A 20995-nucleotide genomic window follows, 5' to 3' on the forward strand; every position below is an offset into this window, starting at 1 on the left:
GAGGAATTTTCTAACACCTGACTGACTATGAGTGACTATATTCCCTTAGTCACATCAAATGACTGAATAATCATAGTCACTTACTGACTATTGACTGACTACTGACTATGCTTATGGGTGAAAAAGTGACTACTGACTAGTCAAAATGACTAGTCATGCCGACCTCTAGTGGTGAGTATGGCGCCTCCGTACTTGGCTTTGTCGTGCCTTCCTGAGCTGATCGGTATCGACGTGTCTTCATTATCTCGCCATCAGCCTCGGAGAAAGAACTAGAGGTCCGACAAAGCCTACTCATGCGGCGAAAAGACCGCTGTTGTGTTGTGCCGCGCAGTCCGCGATAGACGAGAGATTGGCCGATATTAGTGACTTCTTTCCTATCAGAGCCGAAGTTGTCTTCCCCGATAGCATCGTAACGATCGCGGGTTGGATCTTTTCCCGTGCCCGCAACTCTTTCCCTTCTCCATCACGACTACACCACACCTTCACGCCGGGATATCCCCTGCCGGTATCCAAACTCTGCCAATCTCTTGTAACTATGTACTGATTCGCATCTGATCTGAGCATCAGCGCAGCTGCTCCATCTCCTCTGGTGTATACATCGTCATCTTCAGTCCCTCTGTCCTACGCTTCGACAGCATCTTCCAAGCTGCCGTTCTTGAGGATCAACCCGGATAGCAGATCGTCATCGCGGTGTCTATGATCTTCGCTTCCGTAGGGTCCAGTACCTTTCGTTCTAGCGAGGGAGAGAAGTTTGTCCGACGGACGCGGTACACCTTAAGCCATTTCGATGCGCTCTCGTTAATTATACCTGGAATTCCGAGATAGAATGCCGCAGTTCAAACCACACACACACGCAGACCAAGATCTTCTTGAGCATGCTCAACGTCACGTCGATAACAAAGGACATATGCGGTGTCTGAGTCCCACTATCCGTTGATGGGCATCAGGACCGAGCGACGACGACCATGTTTCATGATCCTTTGTCTCGTGACCACTCTGACCGACGCAAGCTCGGCCTCGCCCTGACAACAAGTGCTAACCATCACACCGGGTTGTCAACCCCGTAGCCTCGAAGCCTCGGGCTCGACTGGCGCCCGTAGAAATGACGTTGACCGATGGAACAATGTGAGTACTCTGTATGCACCACATGGCCGAGAATGATGTCAAAGTGGCGAGGCACGGCTCGTTGACTGCGATGATTGATGAAGCAGAGATAATGGCAGAGATAGGAGATATAAATCACTGCGACCTCGGTGAACGTCGATAGGTATCTGTATTGCATCGGTCATCCTTCCCAAGCTCCGAACTGAAACCGGGGTGGCCTGCCGGGGGAGGAGGAAGAACAAGGTCGACGTTCGGTATGGATTCGTGATTCCTGATCTCGAAGGCAGGGGCAAATGGCGTGATCCACCAGCTCGGATCTGACCGAAGCGAATGAAAACGCCATCCTTCGATTGTCTTGGCGAATTGCGACCGCGTGATCGTTTGATGAAGATCGACAGCCGCGGATCGTTTTCTGGCTGCCCCGCCGCCATGCCGGTGACTCTCGGTGAATTATACGTTCGCTCGCCGAACCCTCCGATCAGACCGGGGAAACCATTCTCGCTGAGCTTGCCGCCTTTTTGATGGGAAAAGTACCGCACCAGCTCGCAGCCACGCGCGGAAGTCACGTGGAGCAAGTCGCTTGAAATAGCAAACAGGTACCCATGTGATCGCAGATCCACCTGCGCTTCTTGGGGATCATGTGGCGACTTTTTTTTCTCGATGATGGAGTCGAGGGGAGGTGTCTCGTATGGGCTCGACCTTGTGGGTGGAGATTGTCGATTGGACGAGGCATGCGAGGCAACTGCTGGATCTCGCAATCGCCCCGTCGCAATCGCCTTCGTCGCCATTTGTCCGTCGTATCGTGTGACTTGCTCTCGGATATCTCGGGCCATACTCGCTCCACCCGCCATCGCTCCGTTCCCCTATAACTCGAAGACGTTCGTCCGCCCCCCATCCCATCCCCTCCCCACACTTTCGACGTTCGTGTTTGCAGGAAACAACGACTCTTCGACCTCTAATCGACTACCTTCGTCGGCTCTCATAATCGCCTCAAGGTCGACCTAGTCAAACCGAGTTTCTTCTCAAGTACACTCGCTCAAGGGAAAAGAAAAGAGGAACTTTCCTGCCCAACATGCCTATGGAAGAACCCATGGCCCAAGTGCCAGCGCCCGTGATGGCCGAAAAAGCAGGCCGCGAGGACCTGCCGACTTACCCTCACGATGCCATCACGGAGAAAAAGTCTATGGAAAAGGTTGATCACCATGCCCAGGAGGCCGAGGTGAGGGAACACTACTACGACCCCCTCAGTGAGTTGCACCGTCGAGTTGTTCGAATCTGTGCCTCGTGTTCCACGATTGTTGACGCTGGACTTGTGGGACGTGTTCACGTTATGCAGACCCGAACGATGTCTACCCGACCGAAGAGGAGATCCATACGCTCCGAAGAGTACCCGACCGAGTCCCGTTCGCGAGTTATCTCGTCGCCTTTGTCGAATTGGGTGAACGATTCTCTTACTACGGTACCACCGTCGTCTTCACCGTACGTTTTCTCCGTCGACGTCAACCAGCTCTTGCCTCACTCATCCGCCTCTCTCGCGTGTTTTTTCTTCGGACGCCCGCAGAACTTTATCCAACGACCCCTCCCTCCAGGTTCCCGAACCGGAGCCGGTGGCCACGATGGCCAACCCGGTGCCCTCGGTATGGGACAAAAGGCCGCCTTCGGTCTGACCACCTTCAACACCTTTTGGATCTACTTGACTCCCTTGCTCGGAGCCTACTTGGCCGATCAGTACTTTGGAAGGTACAAGACTGTTCAGCTTGCCAACATCATCTGTCTGGTCGGCCACATCTTGCTTGTTATTTGCGCTATTCCTGGGATCATCAACAAGAAGTAGGTCACAGATGAGTTTGAGCGGCCTATGCTGTCGACTCGCCGGAATACTGATTGAATTGCTCTGTCCTGTTGCGCTACACAGCGGCATCGTCGGATTGTTCGCCGTCGCCATCGTCATCATGGGAGTCGGTACCGGAATGTTCAAGTCCAACGTCTCCCCCCTGATCGCCGAACAAGTTACCCGTCAACGAGCCGTCGTCGAAGAACGCAAGGGGACCAAGGTCCTCGTCGACCCCGCTCTCACCACGGCCAGGTTGTTCATGTACTTTTACCTGTTCATCAACATCGGATCCTTGGTCGGACAGATCGGCATGGTCTACGCCGAGAAATACGTCGGGTTCTGGTTGTCCTACTTGCTGCCGACCATCGTCTTCCTCATCTGCCCGGCCATCTTGATCTTTGGAAAGAAGTACTACGTCCTTCGACCTCCCGCGGGCAGTGTCTAGTGAGTCCCGCCACCTCGTTATACAGACCAGTCCTAGTGAGATCGTCCGCTTACCATGATTCGAAATTGCACCACAGCCCCTCTGCCTTCCGAGTCATTCGAGCTGCCAACAAGGGTACCTTTTCTTTGAACCCCAAGAAGATGTTCGGACCTCGAAACTGGGACAATGCCAAGCCGTCCATGCAGGCCGGTGGGGTTCCCGGATGGATGAACTTTGACGACGAGTGGGTTGACGAGGTCAAGCGAGCCCTGTCTGCTTGCAAGGTGTGAGTAGGGTTGTGGTTGATCCGGTTCTCGTATTTCCGAGCTGACTTTTGGACGTCTTGCCACTCGTATAGCTTCCTGTTCTACCCCGTCTACTGGCTCGCCTACAACCAGATGACCGGAAACTTGACCTCGCAAGCCGCCGTCATGGAACTCAACCACGTTCCCAACGATATCATCAACAACATCAACCCCATCTCGCTCATTGTACGTTTCGCGCTCGGTACGATACAACGCCTCTGAGCTGACCCAAGTCCCCATAATGTCTCGTCGCAGATCTTCATTCCCATCTTCGACCTGTTCATCTACCCCTTCTTCCGAAAGCACGGTATTCGATTCACTCCCATCAGGAGGATCACTGCCGGTTTCGCTTGTGCCGCTTTGGCCATGATCTGGGCCACCATCACCCAGCTGTACATCTACCGAATGAGCCCCTGTGGATACTCTGCCAACACTTGTGCCACCGAGGACGGTATCGTGAGTGCCCAGCGCGACTCCTTGACATCTGGAGATTAAATTTGCTGATCGTGCCGGATCGTTTCATCTTTAGACCATCCCCGCCCCCATCAACGTCTGGTCGCAGATCGGTGCCTACGCCCTGATCGGTTTCTCTGAAATCTTCGCTTCGATCACCATCCTCGAATACGCCTACACCAAGGCTCCCCGTAACATGAGGTCCATCGTCCAGGCCTTGTCCCTCTTGACCAACGCCGTATCCGCTGCTATCGGAGAGGCCCTCGTCCCGCTCAGTGACGACCCCAACCTCGTCTGGAACTACATGACCTGTACCATCTTGGCCTCGCTCGGTGGTATCGCCTTCTTCTTCACTTTCCGAGAGTTGGACCGACAGGAAGAGACCCTCAACGAGCTTCCAGAGGGTCACGTCTGGCCCAAGGGCAGGCCTGTCGAGACCGAAGAGGAGGAGGTCAGGCATGCCTAGGTCGGGTCCGGCCTGGGTTTCGGCTGAGGACGCTCGAGAAGAAGAAGAAGTGTTTTCCGCAGCCGCGCGTCGTGGCATAGGGAAAGAAAAGGAGACTCATATAGGTATAATCGCAAGGATAGGGGGCAGAGCTCTCCTGTCCGATACATATTGTTCTCTCGCTGCTTGCCAGGTGTACGCATTGTATAAAGTCGTGTATAGAATTGAACTTATCATGATATAGGTTCACTTGATATTTGGTTTCCGGGGGGGCCCGTGTGGCCCAGGTTGTCTCGTGGTGGCCCTGCTGGTCACATCGTGCGTGAGTTGAAGTTGCTCGCGCGACTTGCTGTTCGAGCCTTCGCTTCGACGATGATTTCATTACTCGAACGTATCCTGCGAACGCTGATGCTAGAGTCATGATGCACGTTTCACTGAAATCAAACAAGTGGCCTTCCGATACCCGGTCAAGGTCAGACCGGTAACGACGCGCGTTTCTCGGCACAGGCGTCGCATTATCAATCACCTTTCATATCCATCCCGCGATCTGGCGCTCTCTCTCGAAACGACGATTTGAGCTGGTTGACAAGCATCTTCCTCGTCCGTCTCGGGCCCTGGTCTGCAGCAGTGGAACACAGAGTATGAGGTTTCAGGGCTTCCGTTGATCCGTTGCTTAACGTGGTCGATGATGCGTGTCCCATTGCTTGGTCATGACCGATCAAGTGATTGCTAATCCGGAAGTTGATTGAACATCTATTTCCGACGGCTGGCTGCTGGCTGACCGCGCAACCTTCTCCCAGCTCATTCGCAAAGGCCGTGCCCGTGCCCACACTCCGGGACATTGACGATGGGATGGATATATAAATACAGGAGGTCATGGTTCGATGTGGTCTGATCTGTAATCTCCAGGAACTCGATATTCAATCACCTCACGCATCAGCCTAAACATCTGGATTGACACTACCGCTCTTGACCCGTCATGTCCGACTCGACCGTCTACCTCAGTGAGCACCGGTGTCACCACTCAATCCGTTCATACAGCTCGCTGACTACTAAGCCTTCGTTCAGTCACCGGAGCCGCTCGTGGGATCGGTTTCGAACTCGTCAAGCTCTACTCTGCCGACCCTTCCAACGTCATCATCGCCGGCGTGCGTGATACCACCAGCCCGACCGCCCTGTTGGAAGTAGCCAAATCTTCTCAGGCCAAGATCCACGTGGTCAAGATCGTCGCTGGGGACGAGGAGGGGAACAAGGCCGCGGCCAAGGAGGTCGAGGGGTTGGTAGGAAGGGTGGACGTGCTGTGGGCCAATGCCGGTGAGTTGTTACTTTCCGCTGGAGGGGGAAATGTCTGGTTCAGAGACGTCTTTCTCTGGTTGTCCTCCTGGCGTATGAGGATGCTGACTGTTGTTTTGTCTAGGTATCTCCGACACCCCGAAACCCGTCCTCCAGATCAACCACGGGGACATGCAGCGACACTGGGAGACCAACACCCTCGGACCTCTCTACCTGTTCCAATCCTTCTACCCTCTCCTCCTCAAATCGACCAAGGCGGAGAAGAAGTTTATCATCACCAGCACCCTTGCTGGGTCTTTGACCGCTGCGGTACCGTTCCCCATTACCGCTTATGGGTCGTCCAAGGCGGCCATCAACTTTGTCGGGATTCATATTCACCAGGAACATGCGGAAAAGGACAAGGTCGCCGTGGTCATGGTTCATCCTGGTGAGTGGTCGACGAGCTTCTTCCTCCCTTCTGTGGACAGTTGTTGAGAAACTCGTTGATCCTGATCACTTCCGGAAACGTTTTGACAGGCATGGTCTCCACCGACATGGGCAACGTCGGTATCGAATCCTTCGGCGGGCACGAAAAGGTCGCCTCGTTCGGAGTCACCATCCTCACCCCCGTCCAATCTGCGACCTACGTCAAAGAGGTCGCCGACAAGGCTACCATCGAGAGCCACGGGGGCAAGTTCTTCAACTATGACGGAGAGGGTCTTCCTTGGTAGACGAACCGACGACGAGGCTGTTTTCGACTGGGAGAGTGGGGCTCAGGTCTTTCCTTGTTAGATACAACATCCCGGTCGTCGTAGAGGTTCCTCGAGCGGGCTTGCTTCGTGTTCCATGACTTACTTGTATGGCGTCCTGTCCTTGATCTGCTTCTATGATCATCTTTGATACCCCGGCTAAATCGCATTCGCTCAAGGATTACGGGACGGAGCCCGAATCAGTCGAGCTCAGGGCTTTTCTCGTCCACTCACTCGCTCAGATATGATATGGGTTTCCGGAGCAGACGGTGGTCGCTCGTCGAGGAACCATATCATTCATATGATCGTATGTACTGTACTACGAGCTACGGGAGCCGATCCCCTATCATGCTTTCTTAACTCTTTGACCAGATGATGAAAAGTTGAGAGACAGAATCTATTCATGCGAAAATCGCGCTATTATAGCTTGGACAATAATACGTATCCTCTATGACCCTAGAGGAACGACATGTACAGTAGCATGTAGTCCGTTCAAAGACACCCTTCTGGCTGTTACGAATTCCTAATTGTCCAGCTTTCGACGCGATCCGAGACTGGCCGACCAACTCACCCTCATATCGCCGGCTTGCCTCTGCAGGTGGTTCACAGCTCTGTCTGCTCTCAAGATGACCGACCTTGCTTCTTCCGTTGCAAAATTCCAGACTGATACTCGGCTGTGCGCTATAAACCCGCCTGGTAGATCTGCTGGACTGAGATCTGGTAACGACCTACCATGGAGTCTACCTAAAGGTGGCCAGTAGTGTAGGGTCCTCTGCGACGAAACGTCGGCTAGTGCCACCGATCTCCCAGAGCACAAAGGGGCTCGGGTGAGCTGTAGACGACCTTGGAGCACGCTTTTGAAACCCGACCGCGACTCTTCGAGACGTGCTCAGCGTAAGGCGGCCTTTCTCCATACATCTGCAAACATGACTACCTCTGACATCAAGGCTTGAAAGCTTGGCTTGAGCAAGCGCTCTTCCCGATACCTTGTCCAGATACGAAATACAAGTGTGTATACCCATAGACCGTCAACTTGCAACTTGCAACAAGCGACCAACGACCCCTGACCCGTTCCGTCACCGGTTTCGAGCCCAGATCTCTCGCAAGACCATGGGTTTACTTGTAGGCTCGACGTGTGACCTCAGAATGCAAGCTTGGTTATCACACATTCGGGGCTAGGGTCGTCATGTCTATCTCATTGATCATCCCCTCTGACCTAGTAGCTAGTAGAGTGACTCGAACTGGTGACGTTACTTTCGCGCGGAATCGAATTCCTCAAACTTTGAACGAGCCGTGACCTCGAGGAAGAAAGATGGATACTTGCGACTGACTACATTGACTCTCACCCCACAGTACCCCAAACTACTCTTACATCAAAGCTAGAGATAACGAGAATAGACTTACCGATGTCTAACCCGGCTCCGGATCTGTATTACCCCAACCCACCACGCCCAGGTCGATCGTCCATCTCGCTCAGACGTGGGTCTAATTCGAACGAGATCTCCCCGCTCCTCAAGCACAACCATCATCATCATCAGCATCACCCTCGACGTGGAGATACGGAGGAAGAGGACGATTATGACGAGGAGGAGGAAGAGGAGGAAGAGATAGATCAGACGTTCTGGGGAGCTTTCAGGGCGTTATCGGCGAATGCGGCTCCGTTGACGATAGGGTTCTTGTTGGAAGCTTGTTTCCCGCTCGTCTCGACGTTGATCGCCGGGTGAGTCTTAGTCCCCAGTCGTGCAGGGTCCAGGTCTCTCTCTCTTTTCGGTGTGACTTTGCGAACATTCAGCCTGAATGGGTTATGGATACGAACCTGGCTAAATCCGGATGTTTCGTTTCTTCGTACGCTACAGCCGACTGGGACCGAACGAACTGGCCACCGTCGGACAAGGCATACAGATCATGGGAGTTACGACGACTGTCCTCATCCTCTCCTCTACCGCAGCGCAGACTACGCTCTCAGCCCCGCTCTTTACCCTCAAGCACAATAACACCACTTCTAAATCAAAATCGAAATCTCCTTCTTCTTCTACCTCACAATCTCACTCTCATACTCACTCGGGCAAGAAAGAAATAGGAATAATAGCTCAACGAGGCTTCATACTCGCACACCTATGTGTTCTCCCGATGCTCGTGGTTTGGTGGTTCATAAGACCTATCATGATCGCGCTCGGACAGCCGGAGAGCTTGGCGGTGGGGTTGCAAGGGTTTTTGAGGTGGATGATGTTATATGTGCCCGGGTATGGTGAGTCACACGTATATATATATAACCTCGGATTGTCACAAGTTTCTGTGTCTCTCTTTCGCTATTTGAAAATCGACTCTCGAGGGGACGCTAAGCAGGATCATCTCGCTTGTTTTTCTTTTTCGACGAGGCAGCCCTGATGGAAACCTCCAAAGCGTTCCTCCAAGCTCAATCGATCTTCCACCCTCCGACGTTTATCGTCGCCGCTATCCTCCCGCTCCACACAGCTCTGGCTTATTATCTCGTCCACCGCACGTCGCTGAGAGAGAATGGAGTGGCTATATCAGTGGCCATGTCGTATACCTTGATTGGGGTGTTGTTAGTAGGCTGGATAGCGAGGACGGAGGCGAGGGAGTGTTGGGGAGGGTGGAGTAGGAGGTGTTTGGAGGGGTGGAGGGCGTATTTGGGGATCCTCGTACCGAGCGCGATGGTGAGTCGGAGCGCTTTAAGATCTTCCCGCCTTCATTCTTCTTTTGACGGAAAGCGACTGTTAGGAAACGGGAGTCGAGGCTGATACGGTTGATTTCCTTGTCTTAACCCTGCTCATATGGGATTCGCCAGATGTTCGGCTCGGAATGGTGGAGTTTCGAGATTGTCAGCTTGATGGCGGGAAGGTTGGGTGAGACGAGCATCGCGGCCCAGGCCGCCATCACTTCCAGTAAGCTCAGGTGTTCGGCTCGCCAGATCGACTTTTCCGACCCTGTGCTGACCTTTCACACGTGCCCGACCTCGCAGTGGACATCTTTCTCGCCATGATCCCCTACGCGGCCGGTCTCGCTTCCACCGTCCGTCTGGGTCAGCTACTCGGACACAACACCCCCGAGGCGGTGAGAGCTGCCAAGGTGACCGTGAGGGCGGCCTATGTGTTTGCGATCCTCGTCACGGCGTTTTTGGCCACTGGTCTGTTGGTCGGCAGGTTCTGGCTCGCGGGGCTATACGTCAAGGGCGAGGGCAGGAGCGAGGACGAGGTCAGGGGGTTGATCGCTAGCGTGCTCATCCCGATCGCTACGTGAGTCCCGGTTCAGAGTCGTGTGTCGGTATGGCGTGCTGATGGAAAGTTTCCCTTTGACCGACAGATATCAAGTTTCCGATGCCGTAAGTCGAGGTTGTCAGAAGACCTTGGTAAAGTTGCGACTGACTCTCGGCGATTCGCCTCGCCCTTTACAGGTCGCCAGCATCGGCTCGTCCATCTTGCGATCGATAGCACTTCAGAACCTCCAAGCCGCCATCATCACGGGCTCTTACTACGTCCTCGGCCTGCCCCTCGGTTACTACCTCGCCTATCGTCAAAACTGGGGCCTGGTCGGGCTGTGGACAGGGACCTCGGTCGGTCTCTTTTGGGTGGGCGCTTTTGGGGTCATCTTTTACTGCGTACGTGTGGACTGGACCGAGGAGATGAGGAGGGCGGTGTGGCGCAGTCGTGGGAGTGGGTTCGCGATGGTCGAAGAGGACGACGACGAGGATGACGAAGAGGAAGATGAAGAGAATGCGAGCGAGAGGGATTATGGGACCATGCGGATATGAAGGGGATCGTCCGCACAGGGCGTTGTAGTATATCGATCATCATCATTATATACCTTGTTTTCAGGAACTCACAGCTAGTCAGACTTTGTACATGGACTGGCTTCCTTGTCGGCATGTTTCGCACAGACTCGCCAGGGGTTGTCCTGTTACAGGACAGCGTCTTATGTACACATGCGAGCCAAACCTACACCCGGGACGAGCCTACAAGCCAGCCTCTGACCCGCCCATCATTGCTTCGCCCGCCTGTCGGGACCTGCCCGCTTCCACTTCCAAGTCCCGCAGCCATCGCTTGGCTTCGTCTTTGAGTAGCTTCCTACGTTTCTTGACGTGCGGAGCGAGCTCGTCGAATTGGCGAACGTACTCCTGCTTGACCTCGTCCGCGATCCCGTCTGCCTGCTGTTTGCCCATTTCCAAGCGCGGCTTGCGCAAGACCTTCTCGCCAAGCTCTGTTCGAAAAGCGGTGGCGCAGGACCTCCCGATTCCCTTGACGGGGTGGCTAAACAACCCGAACATTCCTGCAGCCGGCTGTACGGCCAGGTTGATGGACGCCCGAGCGAGTCCCTTTGTGAAACCGAGCGCTCCCTGTGAGGAATCGAAACGTTGGTACAGCAAGCCGGGCATTGGAGATTGAGGACACTCACTTCTGCCTGGGCGCTTCGAATGGGTTCTCGGACCAGTCCCGTGACGCCATCATACATTCCAAACGCGAACCCCTTGCCAGCAGCGACGAATCCGCTACCGACACCGGTAATCTTGGTTCGAGGTCGTCTTTCCTTTGTACCGTAGAGAGAGGGCAGCGTTTCGAGACCTGTGACGATGTCAAATGAGTCGGCGATTACCCTTGACAGGGCCGTGCACGAGGCTCACCTTCCGTCAGACCCATCAGAGTCGTAGCCAACGCTTTCGGGAGTGCCGTCGTCATGAGCATCAAGCCCCTGTCCGGTCGTAGGCTGAAGATGCGAAAGAAGCCTTCACCGCTGTGCGACAAAAGGACACGCTTCAGCGGAATGCGTGCGAATTGGGAGCAAAGGTGGCAACGAACAATTCGGTAACGCAATTGAGCATGGCAATGGCTCCCCCAGAGATCGGATCCGTCGCTGGCATTTGAAGGGCGTACTCGCTCGGGCCTGTCAGCCCGTTTCGTCGTCAGCTTGCATATCAGTCTTCGGTTCGCAGGTGGTACTGTTGACTCACGCCAGGGTATCAGAGCTCGCTCTTTGATCTTGCCCGAACGAACGAGGGCCTCGGCAGCCAACGCACTCAACCGTAGGGCGTACTTTTCCGACCACCAGACCGCCACTCGATCGGGATCGATGTCGCAGCTGTAGTCGCGTTAGTTTCGTCAGTCTTTATCGTCTGGCGTGCCATCTCAGCAGGCCACGACTTGCCGCATGTGAAGCAACGGCAGGTGCGCGTGGAAAGAGTCTGCAAAGTTGCGAGCTCCGTCCTGCAAAGGCAACGAAAGTTGACGCGGTGTTTGAGAAACAAACCCACGTTCATACTCGCCTCGTTGCGGATGGCAGAACCGACTTCGACCGCCGCTCGTTTGGCTTCGGGAGAGATGGCGTACTGTATCGCTTGCGCCAATTTGACGGATGTTAAGGTTTTGAATGGGATCCTGGATTGTAACGTCGTCAGTCGAAATCAAGGAGAAGTCGAGCCGACAAGGACCTACGGTTCTGGCCCAGCGCCTCGTTTGGCTATCATTGCGCCCCTACGAACAGATCGATCAGTATGTGGGCTGCCGAGGTTGCCCGGATTCGATTGACTTGCCAGAAGGGCTGATCACCGAAGAACGGTACTGCCGGTCGAGAATGACGACGATCAGCTGCAAAGCTTTCGCTTCGGTTTTAAGAGTGCAATCACTTGCCCACAACGACGGGAAGTCCATTCTTCAAGGCGATCGCTGTGGTCCCAGCTCCCCCGTGAATGACGACTGCGGAGACTCTACCATCGGCAAAGAGCCAGTCGTGAGGGCAGTCACCTGGATACGATGGCAAAGAGCGAGTTCCAGTCGTGTCTCGCTTGCATTCCATGTGCTGGCGACTTACCTAGCAGAAACACGTCGTCGGGAACGTCTGATCCTCCGATCTTGCTCCACCCTGCCGACAACAGAGCTCGCACTCCCGAAAACTTGATCGCGTCGAGCAGTAGGCCTGTGTGAGACGAGCGTTTGCGATCTCAGCCACGGCGCCTCGCTTTACTGTAGGTCTCGCTTCGGACACTCACAAGTCAACGCCGTCGGGTCTTCCACGACGATCGATCCGAACCCGATGTAGACCGGAGGCGGTCCATCGGCCAGGAATTTGGCCAGGTCGGGTTTCGGCTGATACCCGGCACTCTCGAGAAAGAGGAAACCGGTAATATCGATGTTTTGCATCCAATCCCTCGGCTTGGGGATGAGCTCGGACGTCCAACAATAGATGTACGGGACTTTGAGTCGATCGACGGCTGAAGCTCCGGACGCCAACGAAACGGACTCCAAACCCAGTCGTTTCTTTCGGAATCGGTTGATCGTCGAACCGAGCCTAGAGACATAAAGGAGCGGGGGCCAGTATCAGCACTTTGCCTCACAAACAGCAAAGAGGGCCGAGTGGGAAATTGTACTCACCCTTGCCAAGTCAAAGCGGACGCCAAGGCAAACGTCAAGTAGTTGGTGAGCGCTGAAGGCGTATCGCTTTGCTCGATGGCAACGAGCGGATGGGAGAAGGCTGTCGTAGCCGACCATGGCATGGCTGCGACGTTCCACACAGGCGAAAGTACATCAGGGTGAGCGGACGTCGTCGATTCGCGTCCGATTCGCCGACTCACTGAACGACATGGTCAACGGGATCCCCAAAGCTTCAGCCGTATGTATGTGAGCAAACGCCGGAGGATTGCTTATGATCGCCTCGGCTGCGAACGACGCCCCGGTCTGTGGACAGGGCATGAATGTCGATCGGTAGAACTTTTTCATCATCTGTGCGGCGGGCATGTCAACCGAAAGCACACATTCGAGAACTAGGTGTGGCTCGGCTGACCTCTTTGATCATTGCTTGTTTGCGACCGATATCACCGTTCGTGAGTGAGGAGATGCCCGGAATCAAGCCGGGGTCTGCGACGGCGGAAGAGGGGGAGGTCGTCCGCTTCGAATCGGAAACGGGTATACAGTGGGCGGGACTCACTCTTGACCATATACGCCATCAGCTCCTGAGGATCTCCTCCGATCCCATAGAACTCGAGTTGCTCCTCAAGAGCCCTTCCATCTCGGCTCGTCCTACCCTCGAGGTGCACCTTTTGATCGAGTACGAATTTCTCGAACGTATCGTGTGTGGCTATCCGTACGCGGTGCCCGTAGTCCTTAATCAACGTCAGGGCGGCAGCGAGGTACGGCTGGACGTCTCCCCGGGATCCGACGATGAATATGACAATGTTGAGGATGGGTACGCGGAGAGGTCGAGCTGGGTCGATCCCGTATTCCTTGACGGCGACCGCATAGTCGGGTGGGAGGTCGGGGAGCTTCTTGTGCGAGTTTCTACGCCGAGTCGATTGTCAACTGTGTTCAAGCGGATTCTTTCACGCCGTCATCGAAATCTCACATGATGACGCTGATCCTCCCGTCCTTTCGCATACTCGCCCGCGACGACATCCCCGGCCCAGAGGCCTCGAATATCGTCTCATCTGTGGTGTGTACGAGGTCGTTCCAAGAGAGTATGTGAGCTCGCGGACGAAGACCATCGACCGCAGCGGGCCCCGTAGGCTCACCTCGAACAGGACGTCCATCGAGACCAGTCACCACGTCCGTCTCCTCGTCGCCATCGCCTGTCTGGCTATTCGCCTCGGCGTCGAATTGGCTATCGAGGTCGGCATTTGTATCTTCAACCTCGACTGATGAGTAGCGTGGTGGTGGTGGGCTTCGTAGAGATGCAGGAGCCGGTCGTAAAGGCATGATGAAGCGCTCGACGTGTGTTTAGGGCTCGGACGTGCGAGATCGTTCGACGATCGGCGAGTGTAGTCATCGTCCCTTGCTTGACCCTTCAGAGAAATCCACAGAGGACATTGGTAGATGTATATCCGACCGCATGCTGTGCAAATCGTGGGTTGCTCGATCTAAAGTGATGACTCCCGGGTCCTCCGCGCATCTCCGTCGGACTTGTTCGTGATCTCGTGATGTCTTCATGTCAGGGTCCGTTCCGGAGTGCTCAGTCGCAGGACTCGCTTCTCATATCATTCTCTCGTTTGCTAAGGCAATGATGTCTATCGACGAAAGGCGAGACTATCCATCTGATATGCAAAGTCAAGGTTGATTCATGGTTCGCGACGAACAAGACGGGGAACGACCGGGAAACAAGACCGGGAAACAAGACCGGGAAACATACCGGGAGACCAGACCGGGCTGCCATATCGGCATCACGTGATCTTGTGAATTGCTTCCTCTGGACCGTTTGTGTATCACCTGTCGAGTTTAAAGGGGTTGTTGGCGAGGTGTATGACATTGCCGGTTCAGAACATGCTTAATTGATCAGCTTTGGGCAGCAACATAGCAAACATGGCAGCACCACCTCCTTTCTACGACACGGCCATTGGTCGACAAATGTACAATGACGCCACAGGGCCCAAGATCCGACCTGGCGGTTGGCCCATGGTGTTTGAGGTGAGTTGCCGTCTGTCTTTACGCTGTTCTATTGAGACTGACATGCATGGCAGTTCATCCATGTTGTCCTCCTTGACAATCCACCACCTCTTTGTCGAACCTGTTGGATTCATCACCCGGTAACTGAGGACGATTACCGACATCGGGTCAGGGGTTATAGGGTGATCCGACCCCCGGGTATGAAACACACTTTTGAGAACCGCTCATCCCAGCGCTCCCAGGGTTGTACCAATGGATAGAGGCACCTTTGGACAGTAGAAATGAACTATCCAATCTGTAGTTGGACCCTTGTTGTGACTGGTACGGGTCAAAAACACGTCAAATGACCTCGAAAGTCAAAAAAAAAAGTTAAAGTTCCCAAAAAATGAAATTGTCTGAAAGTTCCAGAACACTATCCCGTTTGGTTGGACCATTTTGAAGGTGAAATGACTTAGAAATCACGCTGGGCAGGTTCTGGGTGAGGTTGTTGACGGGACTTGAGCATATCCATAGGAGGTCTGTCCCGCGCGCGGGTGGCCACGTCATCAGGCTGTCTCGCGCGGGGGGGGCAGCAAAAAGTAAACAAACAGCCTGTCACCGCGCGTGCAAGTCACCCTTCGTCCATCAACCTATTCCCATCACTGAGGTCATCTGTTCCTTATCCAGTTGTCATGTACATGCTATTCAGTCAACAAGTTCATTCTAATCATTACATGTGTATCCCCCAAACAGCAGAGTTGTTTGACCAAGTGGTTGTCATTCCTGTCACGCGCGGGGCATCTGAATGACAAAGTAAACAAAATCAGCTCAGCAGTCACCGCAGACACCGCAGACACCGCAGACACCCGTCACTCACCAGACCCGAGTGATGTGATGAGCAGGGTACAAGTTCTCATAGTGGTTGTTACTGAGATAGAGCCAGAGGCACTTGGTATGCTCTGGCTGACCATGGTGTCTCCAGAACAGACCCCCGTCCACCCGTCTCTTCAGGACTGAGATTCTGACCTTGTAACACGCGCAGATGGCCCTGATCTCTGGCTCATCACCCCACTCACCCGGCTGGCCCATTCTCTGCCAGTACTCCCTGAATGCTGCTGCCTGTCCTTCTTCTCCATATTCTATGAAGGGGAGGTAGTCCTCATAGTGCACACGTATCCACTCAACAGCCTCCTCCCTGACCTTGGCTGCGGTGTACCCCTGCCCGAGACCAAAGGCCACAGCTCCAAACATACAGTTGCCGTCCTTTGCAGTGTGACTTGTATGGTATGCCGGGGGGTTGGAACCTCTGATCAGACTGACTTGATCTGAGTAGATGGGTGTGTGAGGAGGATGGGATGGTGATGGAGCAGGTCTCTTGGGTGTCGTCCTGACTGCCAGTAGTTTTGCCTTTTTAGCGAGAAAGTTCTGACGCGCGGCAATCAACTTGGCACGCTCGGGTGTGATCCTATTGACAGGAGGTGGTGGGGGAACCAGGGGAAGACCTTCAATGGGGGGAAGACCAAGTAGATGTCCTGGTACTTGTCCCGTAGCAATGAGGTTGGCAAACCAGATGTAGGAGTTGCCAGCATTGAGGTTGTGCTTGCACGTCCACTCGGCACACCTCATCCGGAATGGTCCCCAGCCGTAAATATTGTACCCGTGTTGAGGGTTCACCTGACAAGGGATGTCACCTTTGGGATGGTGCTTTCTCAATGCTGTGACCAGATCCTTGGTACCTTCATCTCCAGTGTAGATCCTGTTGAGTTGTACCAGGATTTGGGAGATGAGCACGTCGGGGACGTTGGTCGGGATGGGCTGGTTGTGATGAGTTCCCGCGCGTGCTTCATCCAGCTGGGGGATGTCTGAATTTCCCTGTTCCCCTTCAGCACCTTTGCCTCTCCACCATGCAGCCTTGTCACTGGCTTTGGTGACCTTGTACCTCCCTGCATTCCACCCAAAAGAAGCCAGCACGTCTGCGGTGACTTGTTTTTTAGGGGTTAGGGGTTAGGGGTTAGGGGTTAGGGTTAGGGGTTAGGGGTTAGGGGTTAGGGGTTAGGGGTTAGGGGTTAGGGGTTAGGGGTTAGGGTTAGGGGTTGGTTGTGACCATCATATTGACCTTGGGAGCAGTGCCACCCCGAGTTGGGTTGGTCCAGAACCCTATCTCGGTCAATGGACTGTTGTGCATCCACACCTGTGCAGCACTCAGGGTAGCCGCGGGCACCGTGACTTCTATCCTGAATCCTCCAATCTCTTCCTCCGGGACTTGGGACAGCATCTGCACCATGTTGGCAGATGCCTTGTACCGTGCCTTGACACCATAGAGTGTCTTCAAGACCTCTCCCTGCAGTCGGCTGTTGAATGACTTGATGACATGGCCAGCCGGGGATAGATTTGACCTTGTACGTGGTGTCATGCAGACGACAGTGGTCTGCACCGAGCCAAAGTCTCTGGCAGCTGGAGAATAGCATTGGGTAGTGCTTGGTACCACCGGCAGCACTTGTCCAGGTCTGAAGGGGATAATGTAGGTGCTGGTATGTCACGCCAATGTCCCACTCGTGGGTTCCACGTCCGGATTACCGTTGTCCTGCCGGTTCATAGTGTCCCAGGTTTGCAACCGGAGTGGGAGCTTCTGACCATAGGCCTTTTACCTGATGGTAGGGCAGCCAGCTTTGATGAGTACAGGATGCTAGGATGGTGGTGGGATGTAGGCACTCCCGTAACTGGACACCCAGGGGTTCTTGGCTGGGTTGATGGTACGCGTCTTCTTGAGTTCCGTGAAGAAGGCATCCTTGTACTTGGGGTCTATCGAGAGCTGGTAGCATGACTCTGCCAGTAAGAGCCACTCTGAGAACTCGTGGGTTCTGTCCCCTGGCTGTGTCCTCTTGATCCTCGGTGCATGGGATGACAGCCTGACGAGAGCGAGCGGGTTGGAGAACTGCTTGAGGTAGAACCGAGGTGACATGCAGATCTCCATCTTGTCCACGTCCATGTCACCTGGCTTGAAGCTGTTCATCACAGTGGTCCTGAAGCCATCTGTACACTGTGTCATGGGCATGAACATGTTCATATTGGGAATGACAAAGGGTGTCACCGGTGCATCCTCCTACGCGTGCATGTCAAGTCAGTCACTCGTGACATCAACCACTCGGTCACCACAACAGCACTCACCTCTACCGGTCCATCTCTGTCACTCTCCTCATCACTGTCAACCAGATGATCACTGCTGCTATCACTACTGACATCAGGGGCATCTCTGACTGCCGGGACATGCTGTGATCATGGCTAGGTCAGCCATGCTACGTGACGTGACAACCACCCGGGGTCACTCACCCTCTGTACCACAATCAAGTCTCGGTCACTTAGGGGTGTCTCCGGTCTAGTGAAGGTAGCCTTTGCTCGCTTTGACTTGGGCTTCTTCTTGGGAGCAGCCTTCTTCTTGGTTGCTCGTGGTCTGGACTTCTTGACAGCAGGGGTCTTTGCAGCACGTCTCGGAGGTGGGGCATTCTTGTTCAGAGTGTCTCTGCCGTTACGTAGTACAACCATTACTAGGGACACATCTGCCATCAATCACAGCACCACCCGTCATGTACACACTGTCACACTCACTTGATAATGTAGCCTAATGTTTGGTTGATCAGTTGTTGTTGCTGAGCCGAGGCTGTTTGTGTTGTGTTGTGTGACAAGGGTTTGTTGATACGTGTCTATTACGCGTGTAGACGTGTCTTGAGCGCCCAGTTGCCCGCCCACTTGGGTGCCCATCAAGTGGGCGGGCATAGTGGGCGCGCTTGGATGACGTGGCACACTCCCGCGCGTGACAGAGGGGTCACTACTGTCTTGCTCAAATCTCATGGTGCAATGATTCTGAGAGTACCACTGTCATGATAGAGACCATTCTGGCCTAGTTGTTTGTTTCCCCATCTGATTTGGTCCAGTTGTTCAGGAGATACACGGGTTAGGGGTTAGGGGTTAGGGGTGTTATTGATGTATCTAAGTGCATGGAAAGGTCCTAGTTACATTGGAGACGTTTCTACAGAACGGCATACAGTTGGCAACTCAATACTTTAAGCCATCAGACAAGCACAATCATCACCAGAGGTTCAGATAGTACTAATCTAGTTGACAAAGTATCTGGTCCTAGCCTTGACCAGCTGCAGAGAGATGGACCTGCACATGAAACTGTAAGTCCCAGCGCTCATCACCTTCTGCCATTCCTCAAACACCTTCACAGTCTCCTCTTCCTGTGCACCACCAATACTGAACACCAAAGGCCTGAACTTGCCATTGACCTTGCCAGCATACTTGAGCCTCTTGGCTTTGGCAGCGATCTCCAACACTTTCTGCAATTCCTCCTTCTTATCCCCGTCCCAATGGAAACGCCTCGCCTCCTGAGCAGACAAGCTGACAACTGTGACGTCAAACTCCTGAGGACTCATTCCACTCCACCTGCTACCTTCAAACCTGAAGTCCGTCCTCTGTGGCCTGTTAGGCACATTGGGTTCCAAGCTCACAGTCCCAAAGGCACCACTGCTGACCAATGCCTCACATATGATCCTCTTCAGGATCTCATGCCTGGCCACTCTGTATCTCCCTCTCTTCTCGCACACATCGTCATGTCCCAGGCCGTTGAATTGTCCACAGTGAGGGCAATTAACTTTGGATCCAGAACACAATGTCCTGAACAGGAGTGCTCCAGCAACTTCAAAGTCTGAGAGTCTGAGTGATTTGTTGAAAGGGATGACTGAGAGCCATCTCCTACCCAAGACTGTTGAGTTCTCTGCAAGCGTCCTCCTTTCCATGACATCAAGCCTTGTCACCATCACATCCCTTCTGTCCTTGTGAACCTTCTCCAGCCTCTCCTTCTGGCTGGCCAGCCTCTTGTGCTTGTCCTTCCTGAGACCAGTTGTCATGGCATTCTTCAACACCATGTCAGAGTGTTCATCCGCAGCTGCCTTGGCAATGCCTGCGCACTCAACGGCTGACAGGATTCCCAGGCCGCCAAGTTTGGTTGGTAGAGAGGTGACCTTATAGAAGTAGACCCCCATCCCCTGGCGACCTCTGATCTGGGCCACTGCCTGTGCCATTACCCTGTCATACCTTGCCCAAAGATTGTTGAGTTCCTTTGGATTACCCATCGTCCTCCACAAGTGGGTCAGGTTCTGGGACAGGCAAGTCCTCAGCAGTAGTAAGGCATGCTGATTGGGCAGATCCTTCAGCTTGGCCAAGGTCTTCTCCAGCTGTTCAATCTTCTCCTGCAGGAACCTCTGCCTTCCTGGTTTTCCACCAACACATGTCCCCAACAACTCTAACCCTACGTCCCTGATGTGATCCCTGCTGTACAGCCTGGACTTGTCCATATTCAGCTGGAGCGATGACCTGTACTGCTTGAAGTAGTCCTTGGTCTTGGTCAGGGCTGAGCTGTCGTACGATAGGATGTAGACGTCGTCCAAGTAAGCCAAGACCAGATGGTTAGGGCCCAGGTGGTGAGTCAAGTCCTCCAATAGTCCCCTGACTCCCACTGAGAACAGTAAAGGCCCCAGGGGATCTCCCTGCCTGACTCCCTGACTACTCTCTATCTTGTGGAACTGCCCATTGGCATCGTTCACCACCAAGTCAGTAGACTTGCCATAAGCCCACTTGGCGGTCCTGAACAGAGTAGGTGCATATCGCTTGAGTCCCTTGCTAACATCTGCCCTCTCCAATGTGTTGAAGGCATTCTTAAAATCAAGGGAGGTCAGATAGTTGTAATGCTCAAACCCATGATCAAACTCCATCGCATTATCCACTGCCCTGACTATTGGCTCAACTCCTCCTTTGGTCCCGACTCCAAACTGGGTAGGCAGGAGAAAGTCTGACCTCTTGGCATGCTTCAGAATCACCTTCATGCATAGCCTGTAGAGCAGCTCTCCCACGGCAATAGGCCGGACACCCCCATCTGGCTTGCTCAGCGGAGTCAACCTCGACGCACATAGCATGGCTTGACCAGGGCAGCTCCCATTGATGATTAGGCCAATGATGCAGTGGACCATCTCCAAGACCTGAGGACGTT

The 20995-nt window shown here is 54.0% G+C and overlaps 4 protein-coding genes across 4 annotated transcripts; 3 read left to right on the plus strand and 1 right to left on the minus strand.

The window, feature by feature from the left end:
• The first annotated feature begins 1828 nt into the window (after positions 1-1828).
• Positions 1829-4819, plus strand: HD553DRAFT_317769 (peptide transporter PTR2A). Its single transcript, XM_046180791.1, has 8 exons — positions 1829-2351; positions 2441-2583; positions 2666-2934; positions 3020-3382; positions 3460-3648; positions 3721-3853; positions 3923-4123; positions 4197-4819. Exons 1-8 carry the CDS (start codon positions 2177-2179, stop codon positions 4584-4586), a joined length of 1863 nt encoding a protein of 620 aa, XP_046033982.1. The 5' UTR covers positions 1829-2176; the 3' UTR covers positions 4587-4819.
• Positions 4820-5544: 725 nt separating this feature from the next.
• HD553DRAFT_345164 (uncharacterized protein) lies at positions 5545-6568 on the plus strand (the record flags this gene model as incomplete). The annotated part of the gene is made up of 4 exons (XM_046183071.1): positions 5545-5569; positions 5634-5879; positions 5983-6285; positions 6375-6568. 4 exons carry the CDS (start codon positions 5545-5547, stop codon positions 6566-6568), a joined length of 768 nt encoding a protein of 255 aa, XP_046033983.1.
• Positions 6569-7897: 1329 nt separating this feature from the next.
• Positions 7898-10397, plus strand: HD553DRAFT_317772 (mate-domain-containing protein). The gene is made up of 7 exons (XM_046180792.1): positions 7898-8306; positions 8443-8834; positions 8969-9264; positions 9396-9492; positions 9570-9843; positions 9911-9929; positions 10002-10397. The coding sequence occupies exons 1-7, from the start codon at positions 7993-7995 to the stop codon at positions 10356-10358; spliced, it is 1749 nt and encodes a 582-aa protein (XP_046033984.1). The 5' UTR covers positions 7898-7992; the 3' UTR covers positions 10359-10397.
• HD553DRAFT_317774 (glycosyltransferase family 1 protein) lies at positions 10398-14617 on the minus strand. Its single transcript, XM_046180793.1, has 18 exons — positions 14103-14617; positions 13937-14018; positions 13523-13872; positions 13379-13452; positions 13170-13317; positions 12970-13093; positions 12588-12886; positions 12410-12514; positions 12229-12342; positions 12132-12159; positions 12034-12072; positions 11865-11976; positions 11747-11805; positions 11553-11680; positions 11401-11485; positions 11226-11335; positions 11000-11166; positions 10398-10940 (listed from the first exon to the last, which is right to left on the minus strand). The coding sequence occupies exons 1-18, from the start codon at positions 14284-14286 to the stop codon at positions 10560-10562; spliced, it is 2589 nt and encodes an 862-aa protein (XP_046033985.1). The 5' UTR covers positions 14287-14617; the 3' UTR covers positions 10398-10559.
• Between the last annotated feature and the right edge of the window lie 6378 nt (positions 14618-20995).

Source organism: Filobasidium floriforme, assembly GCF_021052385.1.
Source record: "Filobasidium floriforme strain CBS 6241 chromosome Unknown HD553scaffold_22, whole genome shotgun sequence".
Taxonomy (NCBI): Eukaryota; Fungi; Basidiomycota; class Tremellomycetes; order Filobasidiales; family Filobasidiaceae; genus Filobasidium; species Filobasidium floriforme.

Bases quoted from the DNA above. Each gene is read 5' to 3' on its own strand.
- HD553DRAFT_317769 (XM_046180791.1), top strand. From the start codon at position 2,177: ATGCCTATGGAAGAACCCATGGCCCAAGTGCCAGCGCCCGTGATGGCC. The intron at 3,649-3,720 runs GTGAGTAGGGTT...CCACTCGTATAG, and splicing joins GCCCTGTCTGCTTGCAAGGT to CTTCCTGTTCTACCCCGTCT. The intron at 4,124-4,196 runs GTGAGTGCCCAG...TTTCATCTTTAG, and splicing joins GTGCCACCGAGGACGGTATC to ACCATCCCCGCCCCCATCAA.
- HD553DRAFT_317772 (XM_046180792.1), top strand. From the start codon at position 7,993: ATGTCTAACCCGGCTCCGGATCTGTATTACCCCAACCCACCACGCCCA. The intron at 8,307-8,442 runs GTGAGTCTTAGT...CGTACGCTACAG, and splicing joins GTCTCGACGTTGATCGCCGG to CCGACTGGGACCGAACGAAC. The intron at 9,493-9,569 runs GTAAGCTCAGGT...CCGACCTCGCAG, and splicing joins CCAGGCCGCCATCACTTCCA to TGGACATCTTTCTCGCCATG.
- HD553DRAFT_317774 (XM_046180793.1), bottom strand. From the start codon at position 14,286: ATGCCTTTACGACCGGCTCCTGCATCTCTACGAAGCCCACCACCACCA. The intron at 11,681-11,746 runs GCAAGTCGTGGC...ACGCGACTACAG, and splicing joins CTGCCGTTGCTTCACATGCG to CTGCGACATCGATCCCGATC. The intron at 11,167-11,225 runs GTGAGCCTCGTG...ACATCGTCACAG, and splicing joins TCTGATGGGTCTGACGGAAG to GTCTCGAAACGCTGCCCTCT.